Source organism: Ciconia boyciana, chromosome 2, assembly GCF_034638445.1.
Source record: "Ciconia boyciana chromosome 2, ASM3463844v1, whole genome shotgun sequence".
Classification (NCBI taxonomy): domain Eukaryota; kingdom Metazoa; phylum Chordata; class Aves; order Ciconiiformes; family Ciconiidae; genus Ciconia; species Ciconia boyciana.
In genome coordinates this window covers 141,384,924-141,409,969 of record NC_132935.1, presented here as the reverse complement: position 1 = coordinate 141,409,969, position 25,046 = coordinate 141,384,924, and the positions used below count along the sequence as shown (strand labels likewise).

General features: G+C 39.6%; 1 protein-coding gene across 2 annotated transcripts in view; it reads left to right on the top strand.

Moving 5' to 3' along the window:
- Positions 1–25,046, top strand: part of PPP1R9A (protein phosphatase 1 regulatory subunit 9A) — a 152,757-nt gene that overhangs the window by 60,022 nt on the left and 67,689 nt on the right. For both annotated transcript variants that reach the window (XM_072854244.1, XM_072854245.1), the window contains exons 3-4: positions 22,676–22,808; positions 23,305–23,425. In XM_072854244.1, the coding sequence (XP_072710345.1) occupies positions 22,676–22,808; positions 23,305–23,425 (254 nt within the window). The remainder of the gene's footprint in view (positions 1–22,675; positions 22,809–23,304; positions 23,426–25,046) is intronic.

Genomic DNA, 25,046 nt, shown 5'->3' with positions numbered 1-25,046 from the left:
TGGTCTGTTCTCAACTTCCTGTTTTCACTCATTTCCCAAATTTGGCTTAAAATATGTCTGTTGAAATGTGAATTTTGGGTACTTAAAATAACTTTTAATATTCCAATGTTAATAGTAAGTTTAATATTTTTCTGTTAGGCTGCATCCTTTCTGACAGCCATTGTACCCCCATATGAAGATGCTTCTACATACATATCAGTTAAATCCTGCAAAGAGTTTGAAGAAAAAATGTGGTATTTTATGGTCAATTTGCTGTTTTTTTAATATTTTGAAGATACTTATGCAATGAGGAGACAATACAGACATTTTAATAAATTGCTGAATGTCTCATGAGAGAGAGAATTGCTTTTTCAATGTAGAAAGTGCTGTCTTAATTTAGAGAAGAAATTGTGTTTTGGGAAAACAAATCTTTTTAATAAGGTCTTTTTAATGGATGGCTAAAGAAAACAATGTTAATGTGGAATTATTATAATATATAATTGATATTTGGACAATTATAAATGCTTCTTTTGAAATACTACTCTGCTGGCATGTTATTGGACAGGTTTTCTTATACATCAGCTGTTAGAGGATATCTACAAAAAATTTTTAAGTTTGGTTCATTTGACTTTTCTAGAGGAAAAAAAAAGTCAAAATCAGTTCTGATCGCATCCATGATATGAACATGTAATGAAGTACCGTAAACTTCTGACCTGTTCAGTTTGGTTTGAGACAGAGGACCAGAAGGGATATGATAAATTTTTCATCTGCATTTCTTTAATCCTGCAGGAAAATAAACGAATATATGTAACTTTTAAGTTAGAGATTGATGCTGATCATTTCATTACAGATGCATGTGATTACAATATAGCGTGCAGCTGCTTTAGCACTGGAACTGTTCTTCATAGGTCACACAGCCAAAACGATGGTTAAGTAGGATGAACCCTTATGCCCACCTGCCTTTTGAGATCTAGCTCTCCAGGTAGTCTCATTCACTCGCCTGTTCTAAGCACAAACAAAATTTGTTTCAGACATGGTAAGTGTAATGGATTACTTGTATTGCACTGCATGCCAAATGTGGCTTTTGAAGTACTTTTATTTCACAATGTAAAACTTTGACAATCGTAAAATGGGATAATATTTCAGGTTGACAGAGGTCCTTGGATAATAGCATTAACCTTCTGATGCTTATTTGAATAAATATAATGTATTTGTTTGCCTTCTATTTAAAGTTGCCCAGAAGCATAATTTTGATTTGTTTCTTGGACGTTAGGAAGGTGAAGTGTTCCCTCCCACTCTGCCTGCGGTCGGCACCAGGCGCTTGTCTCCTGCCTGCAGGAGAGGTGGGCAGCTGGCAGCTGAGATGAGCTTTCCTCTCCCTCCTCACAGCCTGCCAGTCCTTTCCCTCAGCAAGGGGTGCTGTGGGTCCTCAGGCGAGTAGAAGAAAAGTGTCCTTGGGCTTTGAGCTTGTACTTGAGCTCTGCCTTAGTTAAACCAGGGCTGTTCCTTGCACCTTCTGTAACCAATGAATACCTTTTCATGGGTAAGATAGCCTGTAGCACCTTGACTGGATTTTAACTAATAGGAAATATCATTAATAAAATATTTATTTTGGAAATAATATTTATATATTACTTTTCTAAAACTGCTTACTTTTCTCTGAGCTATACAATTTGACCTAGAATACAAAATATGATTGATAACTTTGCAGCTTTGTATCAAGACATTTCTGTATCTTTCAGTCATTTTGCTCTTAGATAATACTCAGCGTTTCCATCTGACAGACTTAAGTTAGCTAGACTTACATACTATTTTTCTCCAATTTCATTTCTCTTAGAAGTACTTCTAAATCTCACAAAAAAAACCCCCACTGCTGTTCTTCTTGTGATTTTGGCTTTCGGGTTGTAAGCTTCATGCAGCAAATTGAGCTGCTACATCCCCTCTGGCCAAAACTGACTTCTGCAGCTGCGATCTTTACTTTTCTTTGGTACTGAGCAGTCATGCAAGGTGTACCCTGTACTAACTGTCTACCTTCAGTCTTGCTGTTAGCTGGTAACCCAGATGCTTATTTGACAGACATCCTGGATCTTTCCTCACTGTAATTTGTGGTGTGGTCAAGCAGAGTTTGGATGGCTTACTGAGCGTTTCATAAAAGCATATCACTGAACTGCTGGGACACCTCGTCCCACCTGCATACCCAAACTGCAGTCAAAAAAGATGTTAAAAAGGCAAAGTCATGCTGTAGGGTTTTCAGCATTTAGGAGACCATTGCAAGAAAACATTTTGCTCTGGAGCAGATTAAATTTTGTTTTTTTATAGACATAATTTAAGACCTTATTGAAGACAGACAAATGGGACTGAGTCCATGGAGAAAGCTGGTATTTCTCTTACTTTATTAGTCAATACCTGCAAGCTGCCAGATTTGAGGCTTCTATCTCTTTCACCATAACTTGGTGCGTATTTTATTTTACCTTGTTGTTAGTAATAGATCAGAAAGTAATGAAGACAACAGTTTATTGTAAAATTATTGCTCGCTTTTACCACCTAGTATCATACTGGATTTTTTCATAGCCATTATTTGAGAAGAGCTTTTTCCAGTCTTCCACGCTGTTTCTACTGCTTCAGGACCAAGCACAGTGACTGTCATGGGTGCATTACGCTCACCATGTTGGTTTTACTTGAGAGGGCTTTGTTACTAGATGTGAGCTCTTGGGTTTGTATCGTGGGGTCATCAAGGTTTAATGAACCTCACGAGGGGCTTCAGCCGTAGAGGATGTGTGATATTTTCATCTCTCAGTTACAGGTGGTCTGTTAAGCAGCCTGCATTAAGGACCTTACACTTAACAACATGCCATGGAGATGGTAGGCAGAGGATTTATTTTTTTGTAGCTGGCAGTGGCAAGCTCTTATGGTAGTAGAAGGACAGCAGTAGCTTCCATGAGGGAGGCTTAACCTGGATTCAATTATCTTGCATTGCGCACAGAGGGATTTTCATCTTGGTGATTATCATGTAGCAGTAGTCTCTTGCTGTCTAATTTCTGGTTCCCTACATAAGTCCCTAGTTAATCAAGCATTTTTTGAAAGGCAAAGCGACAGCCTTTAAATAGTTCTTGCTGCTCAGTGGAAGGATTTTTGTCCTGATCTGTTTTGGCAGAAATCAATACAAGCCGTTAGACAAATTTTTGGTAGAACAAAGAAAAAGCTTGAGTATGGAGAACCACTCTTGTGTCTGAAATGCTTTTTGTGTACACATGATGGAACCCATTTTGTGCATCTGTTTTTCAAGCACCTATCCTGGAAAAAGCTCAGAAAAGTCTGTTGGGTTAATAAAAGACAAGTTCTTTCCTAAACAGAGACATGATGGCTTTTCCATAAATCTACCTCTTGTTAGCTAGAAGTCATAACATAAAGACCTAACAATTCCAGTTTGTATTTTTATTGTGGCTTCTTTACTGAGTTACATTATGACATTTATCAGAAATAAGATTAAGCTTAGGGCATGGAAGGCAGTGTATATTAACCATTTGAAAGCTTGAATTTAAGGCAGATTATGACAGTTGCCCTTTTGGCAAGACAGACAGGCTTTTAACCTAGAGGTAGGTAAAGTAAGATTACTTTAATACTGCTTTTATGAGGCCTGCCCGATCAGATTTTTAAAACTTGAGTTGAAGCAGTGTCTCGTACCTTTCAGGATAAATAGGCAAAAACATGCATGATATATTCAAGTTGCTTTTAATTTGAAGTACTGTCAGACAGTTTTTAGTTAACTGTCATTGTAAGATTACCAGTTCTCTGCATCATTTTCTGTGACAACCACCTACTCTTGATGTTCTGTGTGGTACCAAAACCATTTAGCCTTTTGGGTTAAAACATCATTTGGAAATTAAGTAAAATGATAAAATGCCCTACACTGTCCAGTGTTGCAGTTGCAATTTAAAACCTGACTGCCTTTTTCTCCTCCGGTATTTTGTGTACTGCTCGCCTTTTTTATGGTAACTCCATGCTTTTTGCAATGGGGGTGCTTATGCTTCTGGAGATTTTTGAATTCTGAAGAGGGAAGATTTTCCTTTTTCTTTGAAAAAAAAAAAAGTGGAGGGAATCCATTTTATATTTGCAGAATCCTTCTGTCAAAAACTGTACGTTATTTGGTCCAGACCCAGGAGGGGTACCTGCATGGCCTGTGTGTGGCTCTTCTGCCCAGCTTTCTCCCCCGAGGGTGGATGGACTCCTGTGCTCAAGCAGCAAGAACGCATTCATGCAGCTGCTTTATATCTGTGGCTAATCCTGTTGGTCTTGAGCAATAAATATGTTTGGTTGAATTTTTACGTTCTGGCATGCACTTTTATTGGTTTTACTCTTGAATAATCTGTGAAAACTTTTCTTCCCTTCAAGACTAAAATGGTTGATAGCATCCTTTTAAACACTGTGGCTTCTATTCTTACTTTACTGCAAGGAATTGAAAGCTAAAACTTGAGCTGACTTATAGACAGAACTGTGTTTCTGGTTATTCAGTTTACTAGTACAATAGAAAAGGCTTTTTAAAAATTGTCATTTCATGCTATTTTCCAAATATGTTATTTGCAAGCAAAAGGTGCTCTTTTGTTACGTTTTTTTAGAATCTCAGAGTGTTTAATCAATAACAGTAAGGTTAAAATTAAAGTTTTCAAGATTAAAGTTTTACCAGCTTGACTGTCCACATATTTATTTTCCCACACTACCTGTATCTAACTAACTCCCTCATCCAAGACAGTGGTTTTATTCACTGTTGGGTTTTTTTAGCAGTAAAAAGCAGCCAGGAGTTACATATGCTTTGTACCAATTGTCTGTTGTGCAGTTTCCCAGTGAATGTTAATGTTATCACTTGTGGGTTTCTTGAGCTAATACTAACTTTTGTTAGTAATACTAAAGAAGGACTTGCAAAGATTGCTTTGAATTGTTTTCTATTTTTCCTTATGTTTGATCTGTGGAGGGTTGATTAAGAGAATAATAGTAATGCCCCAAAAAAGAAGCCTTTGAGCATTGATGGATATTCTTGAAACCGTAACTATAAAATAGTATTTTAGAAGATGTGCTTCTAAAAAACTTGGACGTGTACTTTTTTTTTTACTTAGGGATTCTTAAAAATAACTAAGGTTATATGTGTAAATGTATTCTAGCAAAGTTTTGTAAGATTAGTGTGCTGTCTTCCTCTGGTTGTTCATTCACAGCTCTTTGTTTAGGCAAGAGTCACAGCCTTGCCAATTTCTTTAGACAATGAACACTAGCTGACTTAAAAACATTTACATGTCAGGATTTTTTAAAGATATTTGGGTATGTTCTCTTTATTCATTATATTAGACTGGGGTAACCATTAGAATCATGCTAAGATTATTGAAAGGCTTACTGTATTGGGTTTATAGCCTGTCATACACAGATTATACCCATTTTAATTTGTTATCTGGAGTACGTCCAGCTTCTGCTAAATGGTGTCTGTTTTACTTTTAAAAGAAATGTGCAGCTGTTTGTAACCAGAATACAGTTGCTGTGAGTGACAGCAATACCAGCTGTGTGCTGCACACTTCAGCTGGTGGAATAACTGAACAGCACTCTCGTAGATGCCCCTGCTCTGTTCACTACATTGACACAACATATAGAGACGTTCTTCTGTAGCTTTTACAGTTCTCCGTCTCTGCACATGATAAACAGCACTTTCTCCTCCTCTGCTTGGGCAAATCTGGACAGAAAGCTAAGCCTCATATTTTAGTTTCCCTCACAAAGGTGGAATATTTGTCTTGAGCTTCGGTTATTTCTGTCTGAAGCAGGTCAAGAAGTTGCGTCTGGAAGACAGAAAGCTCAGAGGACTCAAGTCAGCTATAAAGGTCTGTGAGTTTGTTGGCCATACATCTGCTTCCACGGCCACCTCTGCTGCTGACGTGTGGCAGGGACAGCAGTGGGCTCACATTTAACCCCATGTCTGTCTTCATATCCAGTAATGGATGTGTACAGACATGGTGCCCCACCTGCCGCTCCGCCCAAATGTAGCCATGCATGCTGGGACTATTAAGGACATGCACAGGCAGATGCTTGGTCAACCCCAGAACAGTAAAGCAGGATGCTCCTGTGGGGAAAAAAATACACCAAAACTCTTTAAGAAAAACAAACATCCTCCCCCCCCCCCCCCCCCCCCCCGCCAATGCACATGCACAAGTGCATCCTCCCCATTTCCCACAGCAGCCAGGCTGAAACCATTTTCTTTCTAGGAGAGAGAGAGAGCAAAAAGGATGTATTTTCCCACTCTTCATTGATTTCACTCCTGTAGCTTCCCTAAGTTGTAGTCCTGCATGTTGAATGACAGGACCACAACAGGAGTCGGGACTCTCCCCTCCCATCAGGTGTCAGTGGAGAAGGTTCATGCTCACTCTTCAACATAAGGAGATGGTATCGATGGGGCCAACAAAGGTCTTCTGCTTTGCTTTTTTGAGGCATGACAATAACAGCCCTGCAGGCAGCGTCGCTGGGTCTTACCTCAATGTCTTTGGCACCCCGTGCCACAGACACTCCCTGGTTAAGGAATGGGGAGTGGTACCGAAAGCTGGGGTGCCCACAGCCTGGGCTCCATGGAGCTCCACAAACACCTTCTCAGGATGGACAGCACTGGGTGCTACTCTTTGCGTTTGGTTCTCCAGAATTTCAAATCCATCACAGGAATGTGGGAATGTCTATAAAATCCATATGTAGGAAACATCTATAAAATCCGAATTGATGCAGTAAATTTGGGTACAAAGAGTAGAATTGTGTAAATACTTCATGTGAGCAAAACTCATTGTATTTTCTATGCTCATTTAGTTTTTCCACAATACGAGGGGTAGAGTGAAAACAATCATAACAGACCCCCACCTCTTCCTCTTGGGGTTGACGGTCAGTTTTACTATTGATTTCAAGGGAGTAATGTCAGACTTTGTCCCTGATGTCATAGCAAACGTTGAAGTTGAAAAATGTCCAAAAATAGTGTTGAATTGAGTCACTTTAAATTTATTTACCTTGAATCCCCACTTTGTGGCATTATTGCTGTAGTCTCATCCCGAGCTAGCATTATTCATTAATACCGGCTTATCCCCATGATCCTTCTTTCTCTTTGTCTATTCATTCGGATATACTGTGTGCACACATTTATAACCTTCTGTTTGTTGCTCCGTTAATACCATATTTTAAATTGCACTTAGAGCTGGTGCATTTGAACCAGTTATGCAGTCAGACCAGAGAACCCCTATTCTTGGCTTGTGTTACAGTCTCTGTTAGCCTGTGTACCATATTAGGAAGCATTAGAGAGACTAAATTCCTCTGGAAATACAGACTGATTTTTGGAGCACTGGTGTGATTAACTGTAATGGAATACACTTGGTATGAATGCTTGATGGATAAACATTCTTTTGCTTACTCTAGGCAGTTTTACATCTTACTAGGATGCAATTCATTGTGCTAAACGGTGCGAATGTGAAACTATCATTAGAAAAAATGCAGTCAGCCAAAATGAATTCTGCCTGCAGGTGCAATTAAGGGATTGGTAAGTCTACAATACGAAGTAATTGAGTAGTGGTCTGGCACTGAGAATGCTGCACTGCACTTTCCGTTTGAAAGATGTTTACAAAATACAGCAAACCTTTTGCTGTATTACAGAAGCTTTTCCGTTAATCCTCTTAGCCTCTGCCTGTTTGTCCATTTTTATATACAAGCAATGGCATTAACAGGTTGAATGGCTGGGTTTTGGTGGGAGTGGGTGCAATGCTCCTACCGAATTACTGCAACACTGCATTAATTGGTCTCTTTATATCACTGTGTGGTGATGTTAATGTGACTATAGCAGTAGGCTACCAAAGGCTTTAGGTTCCTTAGAATCACCAGTATTTTAGTCGATGTAGAAAAATACCTGCTTGTACTAGAAACTAAATAAATACCCTCTGTAACATGTGCCACCTTAAATTGGGGGATTATGTTTACCCTGTACAGAAGACTGGTTGAAGTGCTGTCTAATATCTAGTGTCACACTTAAGCTATGCTTCAACTTTTAAGCCGTCTACTTAAGTAATGAATAGTATGTGTGCTGGCACTCTGCAGAGTTTAACACATCCTTGAGTTTTTCTTAATAGAATATAATAGAATTTCCCACAGTGATCTTAGACCATGGGACTATCTTTATTTAGTAATCCAATCTCAGTTAAAGAGTTCATTAAGTAAGAATTTCTAATTTAAAAAAAAAATCCAAGCATTTCTTCATTTAAGATTTTTATATGAACTTAGTTATCATGAAAGGTGATGGTGGGACAGCTTTAGAGGTTCAGAAAGGCTCCCACTACGGTCTGGCGTGGAAGTGCATTTGCTTGTTGTGCCTTGGTCTGAGGCAAGGCTGTAAAGTCTTCTGGTTTCTGGCACTGGAGATCCTTCTCCCTGGCTCACTCAGTGTTTGCTGCATCTGCAGCAGTATCGGTAAGGTTGCCAATTAGTACCAAGTGCAGTAGCTGCTAGGAATGAGACAAGGTATATGAGAAAGTCATAAAAAGCCTTCAGGGCAGTTGCAGCTTTGCACCTCAAAAAAGCAGAATAGCATTTGTATTGATAACGTAATACTGAGAAAATTGGACACCATGTCAGACTGTTTCCACCTAACTCTTTTCTTCCACCTCTTCTCTCTTCTCTGCTTTAAGTAAAGGGATAGATAGCAATGTGTACTATTTATAGTACATTTTTAATATATATGTATTTATATCTATATATAAAAGCATTGTGTTCATTTTTGTTCAGTTTATAAAATATGTCATAAGTTCACAATAAAACTAGAGTTGGGTGAATTATCTCGGTGTAATTTATTCAGCAAATCTTCTGAATTAATGCCTATGATCACTTTTTTGTGCCTTTTTTTCCCTTTGAATTATTTTCTTAACAGTTTCTTAACAATTCCTTAAAGGAATTGCTTGTGAAATTTTGTTTTTGTAGATTCATTTTCAGTGAATATGCAGGTTACACAATTTACCTCTGCTGAGATTTATTTTAAATAAAACTAAGAATGTTTTATGAATAGTAAATATTTTGTTTCAGGTGTTTGGGAACATTTGTGGCATTTTTACTCTGTGTTTGGACATCTTGACTTGTAGGCTGAAGGAGAGTGAGATTGCTGGGAGAAGAAACACTGAGGTGTTGATTCATGGTGACATTGCTACTGTATGGCAGTCTGTACTAATTGGTACCAGAAGCAGCATTTACTCTTGGCTAGCTCATGTGTCACACTCTTGAAGGCAGAAGAAAAACAGCACCCTCAGTTACAATGTAAATTGGCATCAATGCAAGGATCTGGAAGAAATACTGCAGCAGACTCAGGAATAATCATGTTGAGGGGCAGAAATTGCAACTTTGCTTCTTGCTTTCCCATCCCTTTAAACTTGTTTAGACACCAAAGGTCCAAACTCGAGGCTGTACTGTATTATAATTAATTTGTCAAACTCGGCTCACTACGAACATTCTCGTTTGCATGCTTATTTTCATGTTCAAAGATACAATGAGTTCTTGAGCATGCTAGTTTGTTACCTTGGCAATAGAGGGGCTTGCCAAGAGTGGTAAAATACATCTGCTGTCACATTGGAAATGAATTTTCTTCTTAAATATTCTTGTTGATACTTTTATAAATTTTTGTATAGCGTGGTTATCGATGTGCTCTTGTTGCAACTGCTTCTTCATTCTGCTGGATGGAGACACTCTAAAAGTGTAGGCAAATGTTTTTTTGCTCTGAAACAAGAGTGAAGTTATGGTCAGCCAAAGCCATTCAGGTTTAAAGGTCAGTACTACACTGCTGTAGGCAGTAATGTGTTAAATTGCTATACCTAGATCTCTAATCTGTCTGGGATCTGTGAAAGAAGTCTGGCAGGAGAGACTTTCTGAGGAACCCTGAGTTTTATGGGAATGCAATACAGTGGAACTTGTCTCTTGGCTCTTTTCCCTGCAATTGTCAAGCTACTGTCATGAAAAATGCAAGCATTTTTTTCCCCTGATTTTTATTCTCTATTTCTAAATTGTGGATTACTGACCAAAAATAGGCAGTAGAAGATTTAAACAATTGCGAAGTAAATTTTTTAGTAACTTCCAGTAATACAAAAGTAGAGTTAAAAAAAGGAAAGGTCAGGGCAGAGGAATTAATTACATATGAAGCGTACCTGTGAAGTGCACAAAACTTAAAAAGTCTGCTTGGGATTCATATATGATCAGTAAGACCCAGGGGAGTCACCTCACTAGTCATTTATTTGTCCCATTATACTGTTGCTTCCAAGCTGCTGCATTAAAAAAACCAACCCACTGCCCAAGAAGATTTAGACCCAGGTCTGCAAAACTCATCAAACAGAATTCAGTGAAAATCATTTAGCGTGTACCATTAATGTAAGAGAAAAATAGGACAGTATTGGAATTTCCCATTTGTAATAATGGTCATGACAAAAAAAAATAGTGAGAAGAATGGAAAGAAAAAAACCTCACGGAATTGTAACCGATCACTATATACAAAAAAAGCAGGAATATTCAGATAAGACTATTCAGATATCTTTGTGAGCTCTAGGTTTCAGTGCACCATGCTGTTTTACTTGCTTACTAAAACAAAACGGAGACACAGCAACCCTAATAGCTGTGCAAGTTGCAAATTCCATGCAAGCCGTGTTTTGTGAATCTTCTGAAGTCTGACCAAGGTGACCCTTTCAGGATAAGCAAGTTGAGTTACTTAGATTGCCTTCCAGCAAAAGGTAAGTCTGATGTTCAGATACCCTCAAAGAGTTGCATGCTGAAAGCATGGAAAATGAGTTTAATAAAAAAAGAGCAGAGAAATATTCTCAAACTTTTTGTGTTGAAGTAATTCAATATTTGTCAATGAGTGAACTGTTTGGGTTTTTAGGGTTTCCATGGGAAAATAGCTGAAGTTTTTCCAGGACTGGTTTAGAGGCATATTTGCCCTCAACAGCCTAGAGGCCATAATTTGTTGCCTATGGAGAAAAGAAAGAAATGATTCATGTAATCTGTGTTTCTCATGACACGATGTTCCTGAAGTTTCACGTGAGTAGGATTGCTGCTCCAAAGGGCAAGGCCGGTCTACGAGGACTCACGCCCATGGGAGACAGTGCGGTCTCCACTTCTCATTTTTTCACTGTGCTCTAGATCAAGACTGTGAACAAGGGCACTAGGTGTTGTATCATGAAGAGTCCTCAGTGTCTATGAGACCAGCATTGCATTTTGTATAGCTTCTTATGTATATAAGTATTAATTTGTTTTCAAAGGAGCTTATCTTGTTCTCAAGTCCCTTAAAAAGTATGAAGAGACAGCGGTGCAGGGCTACCGTCCCACTTGTTTCCAACAGGCTTTGGACCCTAAATCCTCCCTAAATGGATGCAGCATGGGAAAGTTCACAATCTGCCACTGCAAAGTTTATTTTAGTCAAAGTTACAGCCTGTGAGAAATTCCCTTTCAGCAGGAGTTTGCTGTCACTGAAAGCACTTGGAGTAACTAGTTCTTGAACTGCAGGACACCCTCTCTCTCCCTGGTTTTGAACTGCTCTTGGCAGTAGTTGTGGGGCAGGGTGCATCCCGGACGGTTTTGTTTTGTTAAATGCTTTATTAAAATATTGTCCTAGTGCTTGTTGCTTTGCGGAGATGTCATGTTCCAAAGTCTCTGGAGGAGGAGTGTTGATTGGCTATGGCTTTGAGTGTAATTAGCAGATGACTGGAGATTATCTGTGTCAGGCTAGCCTTAGACTGGGCAGTGATACACACTGTTGTGGAGGAAGGAGCCAGATGCTTTGAAAAATACACTACATTAAAAAAGCACAGGTGAAGTTGGAGGGGTATCTGTTCCTCCCCGTGAAGGAGGCAGCAGCTGTGCTGGCTCACTGATGGAGTCAAAACGAGAGCTGGTGTCTGGAGAACAGGAGTTTCTCAGAACTCATTTGGTTTTTGTAAGACTTGAACTGCTGGATATTTTTTTTTCCCAGATTGGATATTTTCAGAAGGGAAAGAATCCCTTCATAAACAGTGAGGAAAACTAACCCTATGCAAAGAGCATCTTTTATCTCCTCATTGATCCTCCTTAGAGTAGCACACACAATATAGGATGTTTTCAGCTGAGAGAGTATTACTTAGCACTATAAAAATTTTTACTTATCTTCTGCTTTACTTCCCTAAGTAAAAATTTAACTTACCTTCAAGGAGCAAGGTTTTAGATAGCACTAATAAGAAAACTTAGTATTTTCAGGAGATCTTAATCTCCTTTGTCACATAAGATTCATCTGTAATGACACAATATTAGCCAAATAATTACCAGGAAAATTTTTTACATTCTTACAGATACTCTGGAAGAGCAGATCTGTATTAGCTTTGTGTCCTGGTTTTGGCTGGGATAGAGTTAATTTTCTTCCTAGTAGCTCGTATAGTGCTGGGTTTTGGATTTAGGATGAGAATATTGTTGATAACACACTGATGGTTTAGTTGTTGCTAAGTAGAGCTTATACTAAATCAAGGACTTTTCAGCTTCCCATGCTCTGCCAGGGGCACAAGAAGCTGGGAGGGGGCACAGCCAGGACAGCTGACCCCAACTGGCCAAAGGGCTATTCCATACCATATGGCGTCAGGCTCAGTATAGAAACTGGGGGGAGTTGGCCGGGGGGCAGCAATTGCTGCTCGGGGACGGGCTGGGCATTGTTTGGTGGGTGGTGAGCAATTGCATTGTGCATCACTTGTTTTGTACATTCTTCTTCTTCTTCTTATTATTATTATAATTATTATTTTCTCTTCCTCTGCTGTCCTATTAACCTGTCTTTATCTCAATCCATGAGTTCTCTTTCTTTTGTTCTTCCGATTCTCTCCCCCATCCCACGGGGGGGTGGGGGGGAGTGAGCGAGCGGATGTGTGGTGCTTAGTTGCCGACTGGGGTTAAACCACGACACTTTGGTTTTACTCTTCGGTACCAGGGCTTGTTTTTACTTGCTAATTAGTCTGACCTGTCTTAATTAAGAGTAACAGCATGAAGTTTTCACATGGGGCACACATCTCATTTCCAGCAACAGTGATTTTGTATTTTTCTGCTATGTAGACAAGAAGCAACATAAATTGTAACAAAACTAGTACATCAGCAATAAAACAAGTACAAATCAAGTAAATAATAAATGGTAGGGTAAATAACTTCACCGATTCTAGGAAATTAATGAAGACAGGTGTTTTAAAAAAGTCGCACCTGAAACTGAGCCAAGTAGCAGAAAGACAGGGTAAAAATCTCATTTGTACACAGAAAATTTGAGATGACAGAGAAAAAGAGAAATCTGAAAATTTGGCCTTTTATTTGATTTAAGGTACCAAGAAGGCCACATTTTTATACCAATGTGTCAATGATGACCTACACAGAATTTAAAATGCTCAGGTAAGGTGTTTGTAGTGGAAGAGCAGTTTGATGCACTGCTATACATTGTTGCATCCTTCTTGGAAGAACTCGGGTGTTTTAGCTGGGTTACCTTCAGTCCCTGCAGTCCCTCTGAGCTGAAGCAGTAGGACCTTCTGATTTAACAGTAGAGAATGCAGGGGAGAGGTCAAAGAGAGTGAGCAGCTATGTCCTCTCATCGTTGATACCAGCAGATGATCCATCAGTACGACCAAAGCAATTTCAGTTCCATGTTGGGGCCTGAAACTGCACTGTATAAAATTTAAGATACTACTTTCAGTGAAATGAGCTTAAAGGTGAAGTCTGCCTGGTTGTTTAGCTGCGTATACTGGGAAGCAAAACCACACTCGTGTCACAGGCCTAATGAATGCATGTGATTAGTCCATGCATTTTAATGCATGTGTCCCACCAGGCAGCGCGACTGCGGCACGGGTTGAGGTTAGCATCTCCCTGTAGGCAGGCCAGATGCAGGACATGCTGTAGTGGACGGAGCTGTGTGAATGCGAGCTGAGATGTGTTGGTGCTCCTGCAGGACAGTGACACTGGCTTTTTACTAGACACAGTCTTTATGACTGTGCCAAGAGACAGAAAACTCGATAGCGTGTGCTAGTTACCTAAAACAAGAATATCTAGAGATAATACTTTCCAGTTTGTGTCCACAAATGGAGCAGTTTGGTTGTGCGTGGCAGCAGTTGCTCCTGGCTCTCTGTCGTATGTCAGAAGAGGTCTCTGTGGGATGGAGGAATCCAGCGCCCAGATACTTTTAGGATTTCAGAAACTGAAATCTGCTGTGCAGTGCTTTTTGTCAGAGTTTCAGGCTGCTTAAATCAGATCTTTCTCCTACAGAGCTTTCTGAGGGAAACCCCAGGCTTGGTTTTGGTGTTAGATGATCAGTTTCTTTCAATATTGCAACTACCTAATTCCCATCTGTGTCTCATCCCTGCAATTGCTTCTTGGGAAGATTTGTCTCCTTGGTGCTTCCCTGCTGAAGCGTTAGTGACAGCTGATGCCCACGCAGGCTTTAGGGGAGTGCGAAGCCAGGGAAGCTGGAGGGAGCCTGCGGTGGCTCCTCCTCACTGACTCACCCCCTTTGACTGTGACAGAGCAACCACATTGCAGAGAAAAGACTCTTTAAAAGAGAAGTCGAGTCACCTATTTCAGATGTTGTCAGAGCTTCCTCTCCTCCCTGAAGCTATGCTGTAGAGAGACTTTCAAGCAGAAGATAATGAATGGTCAAACCGTGATTTCCCCCCCCCCCCCCCCCCCTCATTTAGCTTCTTGAGCACAACTAGAGAGATTATCCTCAGTGCTTCCCCTGCCTCCTGTCCTTGCAGGGCGTAGCACAGGAGTACTCCTCACAACTGCTTGTGCTTCAAGTGCAAGACTGTAGGTCAGTGTCAGGTCCATAAACATCTCTAATTCTTCCTATGGCACTCTTATGGCTCTTCCTCACTTCTCTCCCCGCAAGAGAGTTTTTCATCTATTCAAAACAAGAGCTGATTGTAAAACTATTCTGAAGAAATTGGCAGCTGCCCTGGAAACATTCCTGTTCCTCGTCACAGAGGGCAGGGAGGTGCTATTGCATGCTGTTCTAGACTGAAAGACCTGAGAAAGGGTGTTATCCACAGCTTGTAATGTTTTTCGGAATGTCTTATGTCAAAATTACTTAGCCACTGTGTTTCCTTATTTGGATTCTTGCTAACAAACATAACAAAACTTGTCTGAAATTCCAGCTGTTACTATAATTAATAATAATGCTTCTGATACAAAATATTTATGTTTTCCATCCATATCTGCATTAAAGACAACCTCTGGGTTTTCATCTTTCCCAAAGTCAACAGGTATATGTGGCAGAACCAGCTAAAGGAAATTGTTATTACTGTCATTATAATTAAAGTTGCCAAAGGATGCATCCATAGTGTCAGGTTGATTAGTTTCCTTTAGTGTTTGCACATTTCTGTTTTCTCCCAGTTTCAATGCAGGACAAACAAGTTTATTCACTTGGGGAAGAAAATGAGTGATAGGAAATATTACAGTTTTAGCTCTAAGGTCTGTGCTCTCCAAATGCAGACGCTGTCAGTGCCAAGTCCTCTGTGAATCTCCCCCACCAATAACATAGCACACCCTGGAGGTGGGTTATAAGAGATAAAAATATAAGGTAGTTCTGTAATTATTCACCTTCCTGTGTTGGATGTTTGTACAGTAATGATGTATGGCTGGAAGAAGACCTGATTGTTCTCAGGGCTTCTCACCAGCATATATGGAGAGGTGACCCATTTGGTTGCTGCTGCTGTCTGCAAAGAACAAAGGTGTTCCAAATTTTTAAAGTTTTAAAAATGGCATACAGGGAGGGTAGTAATACCAATTATCACTCTGATGGAGCTTGTCATACGTACTAAAGCAAACATCATGCACTAAAGCAATGAGCATCGCGTGTTCTTCTAGGAAGCCACATTCAGTCCCTTGACAGTATGTGACTGCTGTTTCTGGAACCATGGAGCCATACAAGACTCAGGAAACCCAAATTCTGGCCTTGGTCTTTGCCTTGTTAGCTGTGAAAAAATGAGAGGATTTCGGATCATCCCAAGGCTAATACCATTGCTTTTCATGCCTGCAAATGTGCCTGAAAATCTCAGTTCTCCACAGTGGGACAGGAGGTGCCTCTGATAGATGTCTTTGGTTGTTCTTGCCCAAGGACAGTGATGAAAGGAAAAGAGGAGGTAGATGGGTTGTTGTGCAGGTTTGAGGAGAGGTTTCGGCACTGTTTACTGTTCACACAAGCCATACCAGTCTCTTTAGCTGGCAGGTGCTATTCTCTGCTCATTGACAACTCTGCATCAGCTGGAGTATACTTCTGAAGATTAACCAATTATGTCAAGCTTAGCTTGTTGGTGGCCAGCAGCAGCATGTATAGTAACAGCAGTGATGGGGTCAGGAGCACAGGTAGTAATAATTACTCCATGGCCATCACTTTCAGAATGGCCTCTTGCACACCAGAGTTACAAAACCTTACAAAAACTTTGAATTTTCAGAAATAAGAAAATGCTGAGGAAAAGTAGCAGTTTATTGGTCTTATATGGCATTGTTACAGTGAGGTAGTGGCTGTGATGCCTACTCCCCTGCCCAAAATGGATGCCAGAGGAATGACTTGCTGGCAAATGTTCACTGTAAATGTTTGTGCCATTTTCTGCAGTGCTGCTTTCCTGTGCATGATGATCCATCCACATGGAAATATCTCGCCCAGATGACTGGGTCAGATCTTAGGTGCTGTTTTTACTTTCTGAACAGAGGCATGAGGAGCAGGCTTTATGACGGCAGTAGCAATAGTGGGTGGAAAGCATGGTTTCATAACAGGTATTACACAGTGATCACCAGCGTACGTTGGCTGTGGCCCCTGACATGCAATGACTTGATGTAATGAAGAGTTGCGCATAGGAGAGACTATTTAGGAGCGTGTTAGAGAGATTTGGGTAGCTGGAGGTGTGGTAGAACAGCTATTGAAACAAGGTGCACTCCACCAATGTGCATTTCTTGCATGGTTCGTTCCCTTTAGCAGCCACCAGTCATTGGAGGGGTAAAAAGCATGGATGACAAGGCAGTCAATAGCAGCTGAACCTGGGATCAGGTCTTGTTCCTTGGCACAACTTGCAAAGACGGTATAGACATATCCAGGGTATACTCAGTATGTTTGAGACTTTCTTAACACATCAGATGAGACAGTTGTTATGTTGCAGGGTTTATAGTATGCAACACTAATAACATGGTTGATGTAGCACCAAGCTAGCTAGCCCAGGGGAAGGATAGCCCACGGGGAGGATAGCCCATGCAATTCTTCATAGTTCATCTCCTTTCTGACTTCCTTAAAAAAAAAAGAGTTGTTCCTACCTACTGGTTATTGCCAGCAAAATTCTGTGAATGTTCTTGGTAGTTGAGAGCCACGAGAAAATGCCTCAAACTTAAAAAAATTTTCTTTTTTCCAAGAATAATCAGTTTCCATCTACTGCTGTATTTTTCTGGTCTTATTAATAAAACTGAGTATTAGAACCAGAATGTGGGGGTTTTTTCCTGAATTAGAGTCTGCAATCCATTTGTTGTAGTTAGTGATGTGTCTTTTCTAGATTGTGCTCTGTCACTGCTCTCTGAAAGAGAAGCATGTAGTCGTGTATGTGTATGTATGGTGTCCCTGGGGGTCCTGCCCAGGGTGCCTAACAATACCTGCTTCTTTGATCATACAGTTTGTCATTATTTTGGTGCTGGATGAATCACTGATGACCCTTTTTCTTTCACTTTAGAGAAGACAGAAGTATGTTCTGTTAACAGCAGCATTGGAGTGAGCCCGTCAGTTCTTTGGGGTTTGTTTGGAGTGTCCATTGGGTTGTCACCACTGTTGGTGGCTTTTAGTTTCCTCTGTTGCTGGATTACAAGTGCTGTTGTAAATCCTTGTAAATGTCATAGGTGAATTCCATGGAAACTTACTTTTTTCTAATGGAGAGGTACAACCAGAGATTCACATGATGTATTGGATTTTCCTGAAAAAGAGCTTTCTTTAAGTAATGGCTCAGGAGACTTTAGTGTAGTGGGTACTTGGCCAGTGTCAGGGCAAAACCAAATCTGATAAATCACAGGGAGTGGGAGAATTCACGTAAATCTGCAATCCCACACATGCTCTAGGAAACACAGCGGTAACAGACTTGGTGAAGTAGGACTACTTAAGTTAAGCATACTTTGAGGAAAAAGTTATAACTGTTTATTTTATTTTTAGCAAAGTAAAATGCTGAGTGACAGTTCTCATGACTGTACTGAGCAAGCAGTTCGTTACTATGGTGGATAGACGGTTTCACAAAGAAAGAAAATTTCCAAGCACAAATTTTCTTTTCTTCATTTTAACACCCAGATATTCATTTAATAGAATCAGTGAACCATTAAATGTGATCGTGTAAAATGAGGTAAATGACATACGAGAATATCCTCCTCCTTCCCCTGGTCAAAACGCATGTTGAAGGCAGTGGCCAAGATCATATGACCACTGTACAAAAGACGGTGAGTTAATGCCAGGTAGGAAACATACACTATTTTACCTTCATGCTATCAGTGATCCTACAATCTCAGATTGAATGCTTAGGTAAGATACCAGATAAGAGTGGCACGATATATTTGGAGATATAATGATAACTGCATTCACCACCAACAGTATCTTTAGTTCCCTTCTCGTGTGCAAATCTAAATATTCCAAAACAGTGAGCAACTGTCTAATCTGGTTCGAGAAAGATCATCCCAAACAAGAAGTCAGTATATGATTTGATGCTTTGAAAGAAAATTATCCTGAAGCATATCCAGTCATTTTGCAACAAATCTGAAACTGCTGCCACAATATACTAATGCCAGTCATTGAACAAAAGGAAAAGAATGGGGACAATTAACATTATGAAAAGGAATCCAGAAATAAATATACTCATTTTGTGACATAATTTTTCGCTATACCTCACCCTCATTTAATCTTTGTCTTCAGCAAGTAATACTTACCTGCCTCTTTCACCATCCTTCAACAGCTAGTGACTGTATCTCCATTTTCTTTGATAACATCCATCTCTGTTCCACATTTGAAACACAAGTCTCTCTCATGATGTTGATAAATGAGACAATCTAAGCTAAACTCACAGCTCTTGTTTTTAACCTGTACTTGCTTGCATGACTGCCGCATTTCAGACGTAAAGGTTTGTGGTCAAACCTTAGCTCACTAATGATTTATTGCTTCTAGCTCCACAGACTGATCCTTATCTTGGTTGATGTCAGCATGAATGAGGTTGGGTTTTGAGCCCTTAGTGGCAATAGTCATCTTTGACAACAAAGCAGAGAGAAGGTTAGCTGCCGGGGGAGCTTACCCACTGGCCTGCGGTGGTTGCTCGAGTGGGCTCTTCTGACTGGTTTGATCTATTCTTGTGTCACGGTAGAGATGTTTGTCATTGAGTCGTACATCTCACAATCAAAAGATAAATGGGATGGTCTTCTGTCCTCTCCCCGCTTCTTTTTCACTACATACAGGCTAGCATCATTAGATCTACAGGTTGTTTTCTAGCTTGATAAGGTGTCCTGGTTTTGGCTGGGATGGAGTTAATTTTCTTCCTAGTAGCTCGTATAGTGCTGGGTTTTGGATTTAGGATGAGAATATTGTTGATAACACACTGATGGTTTAGTTGTTGCTAAGCAGTGCTTACACTGGTCAAGGACTTTTCAGCTTCCCATGCTCTGCCAGGGGCACAAGAAGCTGGGAGGGGGCACAGCCAGGACAGCTGACCCCAACTGGCCAAAGGGCTATTCCATACCATATGGCGTCAGGCTCAGTATAGAAACTGGGGGGAGTTGGCTGGGGGGCAGCAATTGCTGCTTGGGGACGGGCTGGGCATTGTTTGGTGGGTGGTGAGCAATTGCATTGTGCATCACTTGTTTGTACATTCTTTTATCATTGTTATTATTATTTTCTCTTCCTCTGCTGTCCTATTAAACTGTCTTTATCTCAACCCACGGGGTTTTACTTTTTTTTTTTTCCGATTCTCTCCCCCATCCCACCGGGGGTGGGGGGGAGGGTGAGCGAGCAGCTGTTTGGGAATTAGTTGCCGACTGAGGTTAAACCACGACAGTCGTTTTTGGCGCCCAACGTGGGGCTCGAAGGTTGAGATAACAACAGATCTGACCAGAACATGTTAAAACAAATTTGTTACAAGCATTCATTATGTTAGTTTAGTAGTCACTGGTCACAATGTTGATTTTCTTGCTCTCAGAGTTGTTGTATTTGTTCTCAGAGTTGTGTTATGTAACACCTCACTTGCCATATATACTGTTTATCAGTATATAGTGCTTATGTACTGTTTATCACCTCTGGGAGGTGGATTAAGGTTATTGGTTTGCTATCCTGTGTAAAACTGGCTTATGGTATGATAAAATTATTGGTCATGAGATCAATCTTGTATTTGTACTCAGCATTACTGTCACCTCTGTACTTCGGGAGCCATCTATCAGAAATTATTAATAATTACCCTTTTTAGTTTTTCGCCTCAGAGAGCCAACCTATGGGGGAGACACCTTTCTCCATCTTCTCCTTCCTCTCCAGGCTAATTACAATAGCTCCTGAGAATTTTTAATATCCTTGGGATGTTCAAGCCAGCATGGTCCCATTGCTGTGTCTCCTGAATGTGTGTCAGGTCTTGCTTAGACCCACAGAGAAGCAGCAGGCAGTGGTACATAACATGAAGAAGGCTTTATTTTGTGTAAAAGAGGTCTGTGCAAGACATGGAGTAACAACAGACTTTTCAGAGCTCCTCTGTCAGGCTGTTAAGCATGTATGGGCACCCTCCGTTTTGTTTTCCATTTTAAGTGGGAGTTCAAACACCCAGTGGGGTTAACAGCAGGAGCAGAAATTAATACATCATTCAAGGCCTTTAAAAAATACCTGATGCTGGTGCAGTTATTGCATCCACAAACAGAAGCTTAGGGAAGGAATTGAAGGTGGTCACTTACATTTTGAAGGGGTTGGCTCTTTGCATGGTTTCTCCATTTGTGTGTGGACAGGACTTGCACATAACTTTTGCAGGTTATTTTAGACCAAGTAAATTGTTACATTTTCTTATGCTTATTTCTGCATCAGTGTCTTTTCTCCAATCTTATACATACTAAAGCAGCATAAAAATTTCAGCAGCATTGGGCAGTGTTTAGTATGTGACTTATTTTACTTAGGTTTTGGATATATTTATGAAGGCTTCTTAGGAACATGATTTAGTTAAAACAGCCTTTTTCTTGCATCAATATCACTAAAAATCAATGTGAGATAGGTTTGTAAAACGTTTATCATCTCAGTCTTCTTGGAAGAGGCAATTTATTAAGCGTTTCACGTTGATAAAATACAGGAGCTAGAATTTCCATAGAGTGACTAACGTCTTTTCTGTTTCAACCACTACTTTATATAAAGCTGTGAGGTTTTTTGCAGTGGCTTTATGGTAGCCATAACACAGTTACTACACTTAAGATAGTATTGAATTGTATTTTTGTATTGCAAATTTAATATATTTACTATTTAAAAGAAATGAATCTGCACTAACAGCTCTTTGGGCACGTGAAACCTCAGGTGGAAATGAGCCCAGCTCCTGGCATTGCACTGGGCAGCAAGCTGGCATGCTTGCTCCAGGGGCAGTTGTTAAGGAGCCTCCAAGCAAGCCTGTAAGAGATCAGGCTTCTTGAGACCTGAATATATGTGTAGCTACATGGCATGGTGCAGTGTTTTATGTTGAAAAAGAAAAGGTGATATAGAAAAACATGGCTACATAGTTGTATCTTCTGTGGGGTGTCTCAAAAAGAGGAAGAGGAGATATGGGAAATTGTTTTCTTTTATTTGAAGTAATGAACACGATATATGCGTGGGACCGAAGTTCCGTAAAATTATTACCACTAATAATGCGTATTCTTCCATTACTGCCAAATGTGGACAGTTAAGTGAATTAGGCTGGCAAACTCTGACCTCTAAAATACGAAAATATTCTTTTCCTGACTGTTTAAAGTTCTTGAAGGTCTGAATAATCACTGATTGAAGGCCATGTTCATGTTGAAAGTATGATAGAAAGTAGTGTAAGTAATATAATCAGGTTAATGCAGTCAATGTTAAATTACTGCTTTAGAGCTGAAATAAACCTGTAAACCTGGTTAGTTTAAAAAATACCCATGGCTGTGTATGTTGCTCTCCTAAAAAGTTAATACATAATATGGAGCATAATCTCTAATGGTATCCATAGGCAGCGTAAATGTGGATGAGTAATCTTCAGGTCTAGCTTTGGTTAGATGAATGCAAACTGGAGCTTCATTCGGAGAAAAGACTGAAACAGAGACTGTATGCAGATTGTCATTTCAATGTATTTTTCTTTTTCCTGTCTGTGAATCTTTAGTAATAGTGCATTCTTAATGAGTTGAATTAAGTATTTTAAATATTGACATGTACAGACCAACTTAGTCATTCAAGATCACCTTCTGCATTTATAATCACAAACAATAAAAATCAATCATTTATACTCAATTGACTTTTGCAACCATACTTGTGCTTTACTTGAATGAAAAAGCACACATTTAAAAACCTGAAGTTTGAATGAACAGGAGAAATTTGTCTTTTAAAAGCCTTTTCAAACTCTGCAACATCACAGGACAAAAGCAGTAGCTACTTTCATAAGTTGGAAGTCTGTTTGGATTAGGTAGTTGAGTGATTTTTGGTCTGTTTCCACAGGTTTTCAATACATATTCCAATGAAGACTATGACAGGAGAAATGATGAAGTTGACCCAGTGGCTGCATCAGCTGAATATGAACTCGAGAAGCGTGTGGAAAAGCTGGAGCTCTTCCCAGTTGAACTAGAAAAAGGTATGGAGTCTGTGTGCCGTTTCCACTTCCTGTGACACTGATCTCCAAGTCTGAGGAATTCTACACATGCCTACAGAGCCTATCTTGAATTTCCATGAATCTGTTGTAGTCACCTTGGCTTTTTGGATTTCAAGAACTATTTGATAAGGAATTAAAGAAGCAGTTCGGAGACATGCAGTTCTTCGTTTCCCTAAAGGAATTGTTTTGTGTCACTCCATTCACATATGATTTTACACAGTGTTTGATGCAATGTTTTCATTCTCCACTGGAAGAGTAAAAATCTTGATTGTTGTTCTGAGCTCATCATAAGGGTGAAGGTGATATTTTTGTGTGTAATTAAAACAGTAGGATAATAAAGTTTTTTAAAAGGAAGCAAAAGGATATAAATGTTACTGACATGGAAAACCAAGAGGAACCAAAGCATAAATGTTTATCTACCAAGTAACTATATAAACCAAATGTAAGAAGTTTCTGCTTTCACTTTCCTTTTTCACAGATGAAGATGGACTTGGCATAAGCATTATTGGAATGGGAGTCGGAGCAGATGCAGGCCTTGAAAAACTGGGAATATTTGTCAAAACAGTAACAGAAGGTGGGGCAGCAGAAAGAGATGGCAGGTAAACTAGACTCGGTATTTGGAAATTTTCCCAGCAATAGTTACTATGAATTATGATTTTCATAGGAAAGAGTTGTTTGCTTAATGTATGTCATGATAACTCAAAGCTGTAAAATTTGGAAACTTTCTCTGTAAGGTCCAAATACCTGATGTGGTTATGAGAAGACACCAGTTTGGTGTACTGAGTTTGAACTGTTTAAGGAGAACAGATTTGCCAAAGATGTGTGTTCGTGACTACCTGGAAACCCAGATGCTTTAGCATGAATAAAGCTGGAGATTCCAAATTGTGTATCACTTGTGAAGGTAGTTTAGGTTTTAAAGGTATTGAGCTCCCACATGTTCTTTTAGCTTCAAACCAGCTTTAAACAATCAGTACTTATGAAAGAGAGTTCTGCTCAAAATTTGATTAGGAAAATAATTAGTGTATCAGAATGCTTAAACTCTTACTAAATACACCTCCTTTCAAGTTTACTAACACAGGCTGTTACTTTGTATTTCTTATTATGCATAGTCCTCTGCTCCAGAGTTTAGTTTTCACCCCTACAGCACTGAAAGTACATTAATCAATTGGAGTGGGAAGCTGTACCGTAAATCTTGGCCACTAAAGAAATGAATTGGTGTTTGTAGCCTTATACGATGCTCATATAAAACCTGGTTACTTCTGGAATTGCTTACTTGGTATGTGCAGGTTAAAGAATTCCTTTTGAACAATACAATATTTCCTGTCATACAGGACAGAGTTATCTGTGTATTACACAATACCTGCCACAATCAGACCAATGTTTCTCATTAAAAGTTAGCAAAACATTTTACTATGTAATAATTTAATAATGAAAAGTATTCTTAAACATCTTCCAACCCATATACTTTGTTGTTTTGTGCCAGTGCATACCTTTTGTAAATTTGCATGCAAATAAAATATTACTTATCTGATACATTAGGAATTAAGTCTACTTATATGCATTCTCTACTTCTATTTTTAACCGTTAGTGATTTGTTATATTAGTTATAAATAATACCAAACACAAACACAGGTAAATAGAGTAAGAATAAATTCTAAAAAGTTGATACCGTCTTCTAAAAAATGTATTATAGTAACATGTTCCTTATTGATGAACACCTATAACTTTTCAGCCAGGCAAAAGGTTGTTCTGCTGTGGAAAGCCCACGCAAATTAAATCAGAAGGCTCTACATGGCAGAGGGTTGCAAAGTTTAATAACATTGCTCTGAAACTACTGAAGTGTACCATCTTCCATATTGGGCTTGCAGGTCTACAGATGTTGGCAATAAGATACCAGGTTGAAGGCCGAGTACTGATTTATCATAGGCTTAAAAATTATGAAGGGAAGTGAAGAAGCTGACACCTCAAGATGTCATGACTTCATCCATTACTTTAAATTTAAGTGAACGTTTTTCTGAAAGATATGCTTGAGCTCAGCCAGAAGGCATTAAGCTCACAACTGGAATTCTGTGTGAAATTCTCTGGGTGAAAATCAGAGTTCCTCACTACTGCTCTATGACAAACTGTATTTTCTGTTCCTCTCATTATTCACATGTTTGAGTGGGCTACAGAAGTTAATGTTCAATCACAAGTCTCTTCTTTCATTTCCCTAGATGGCAT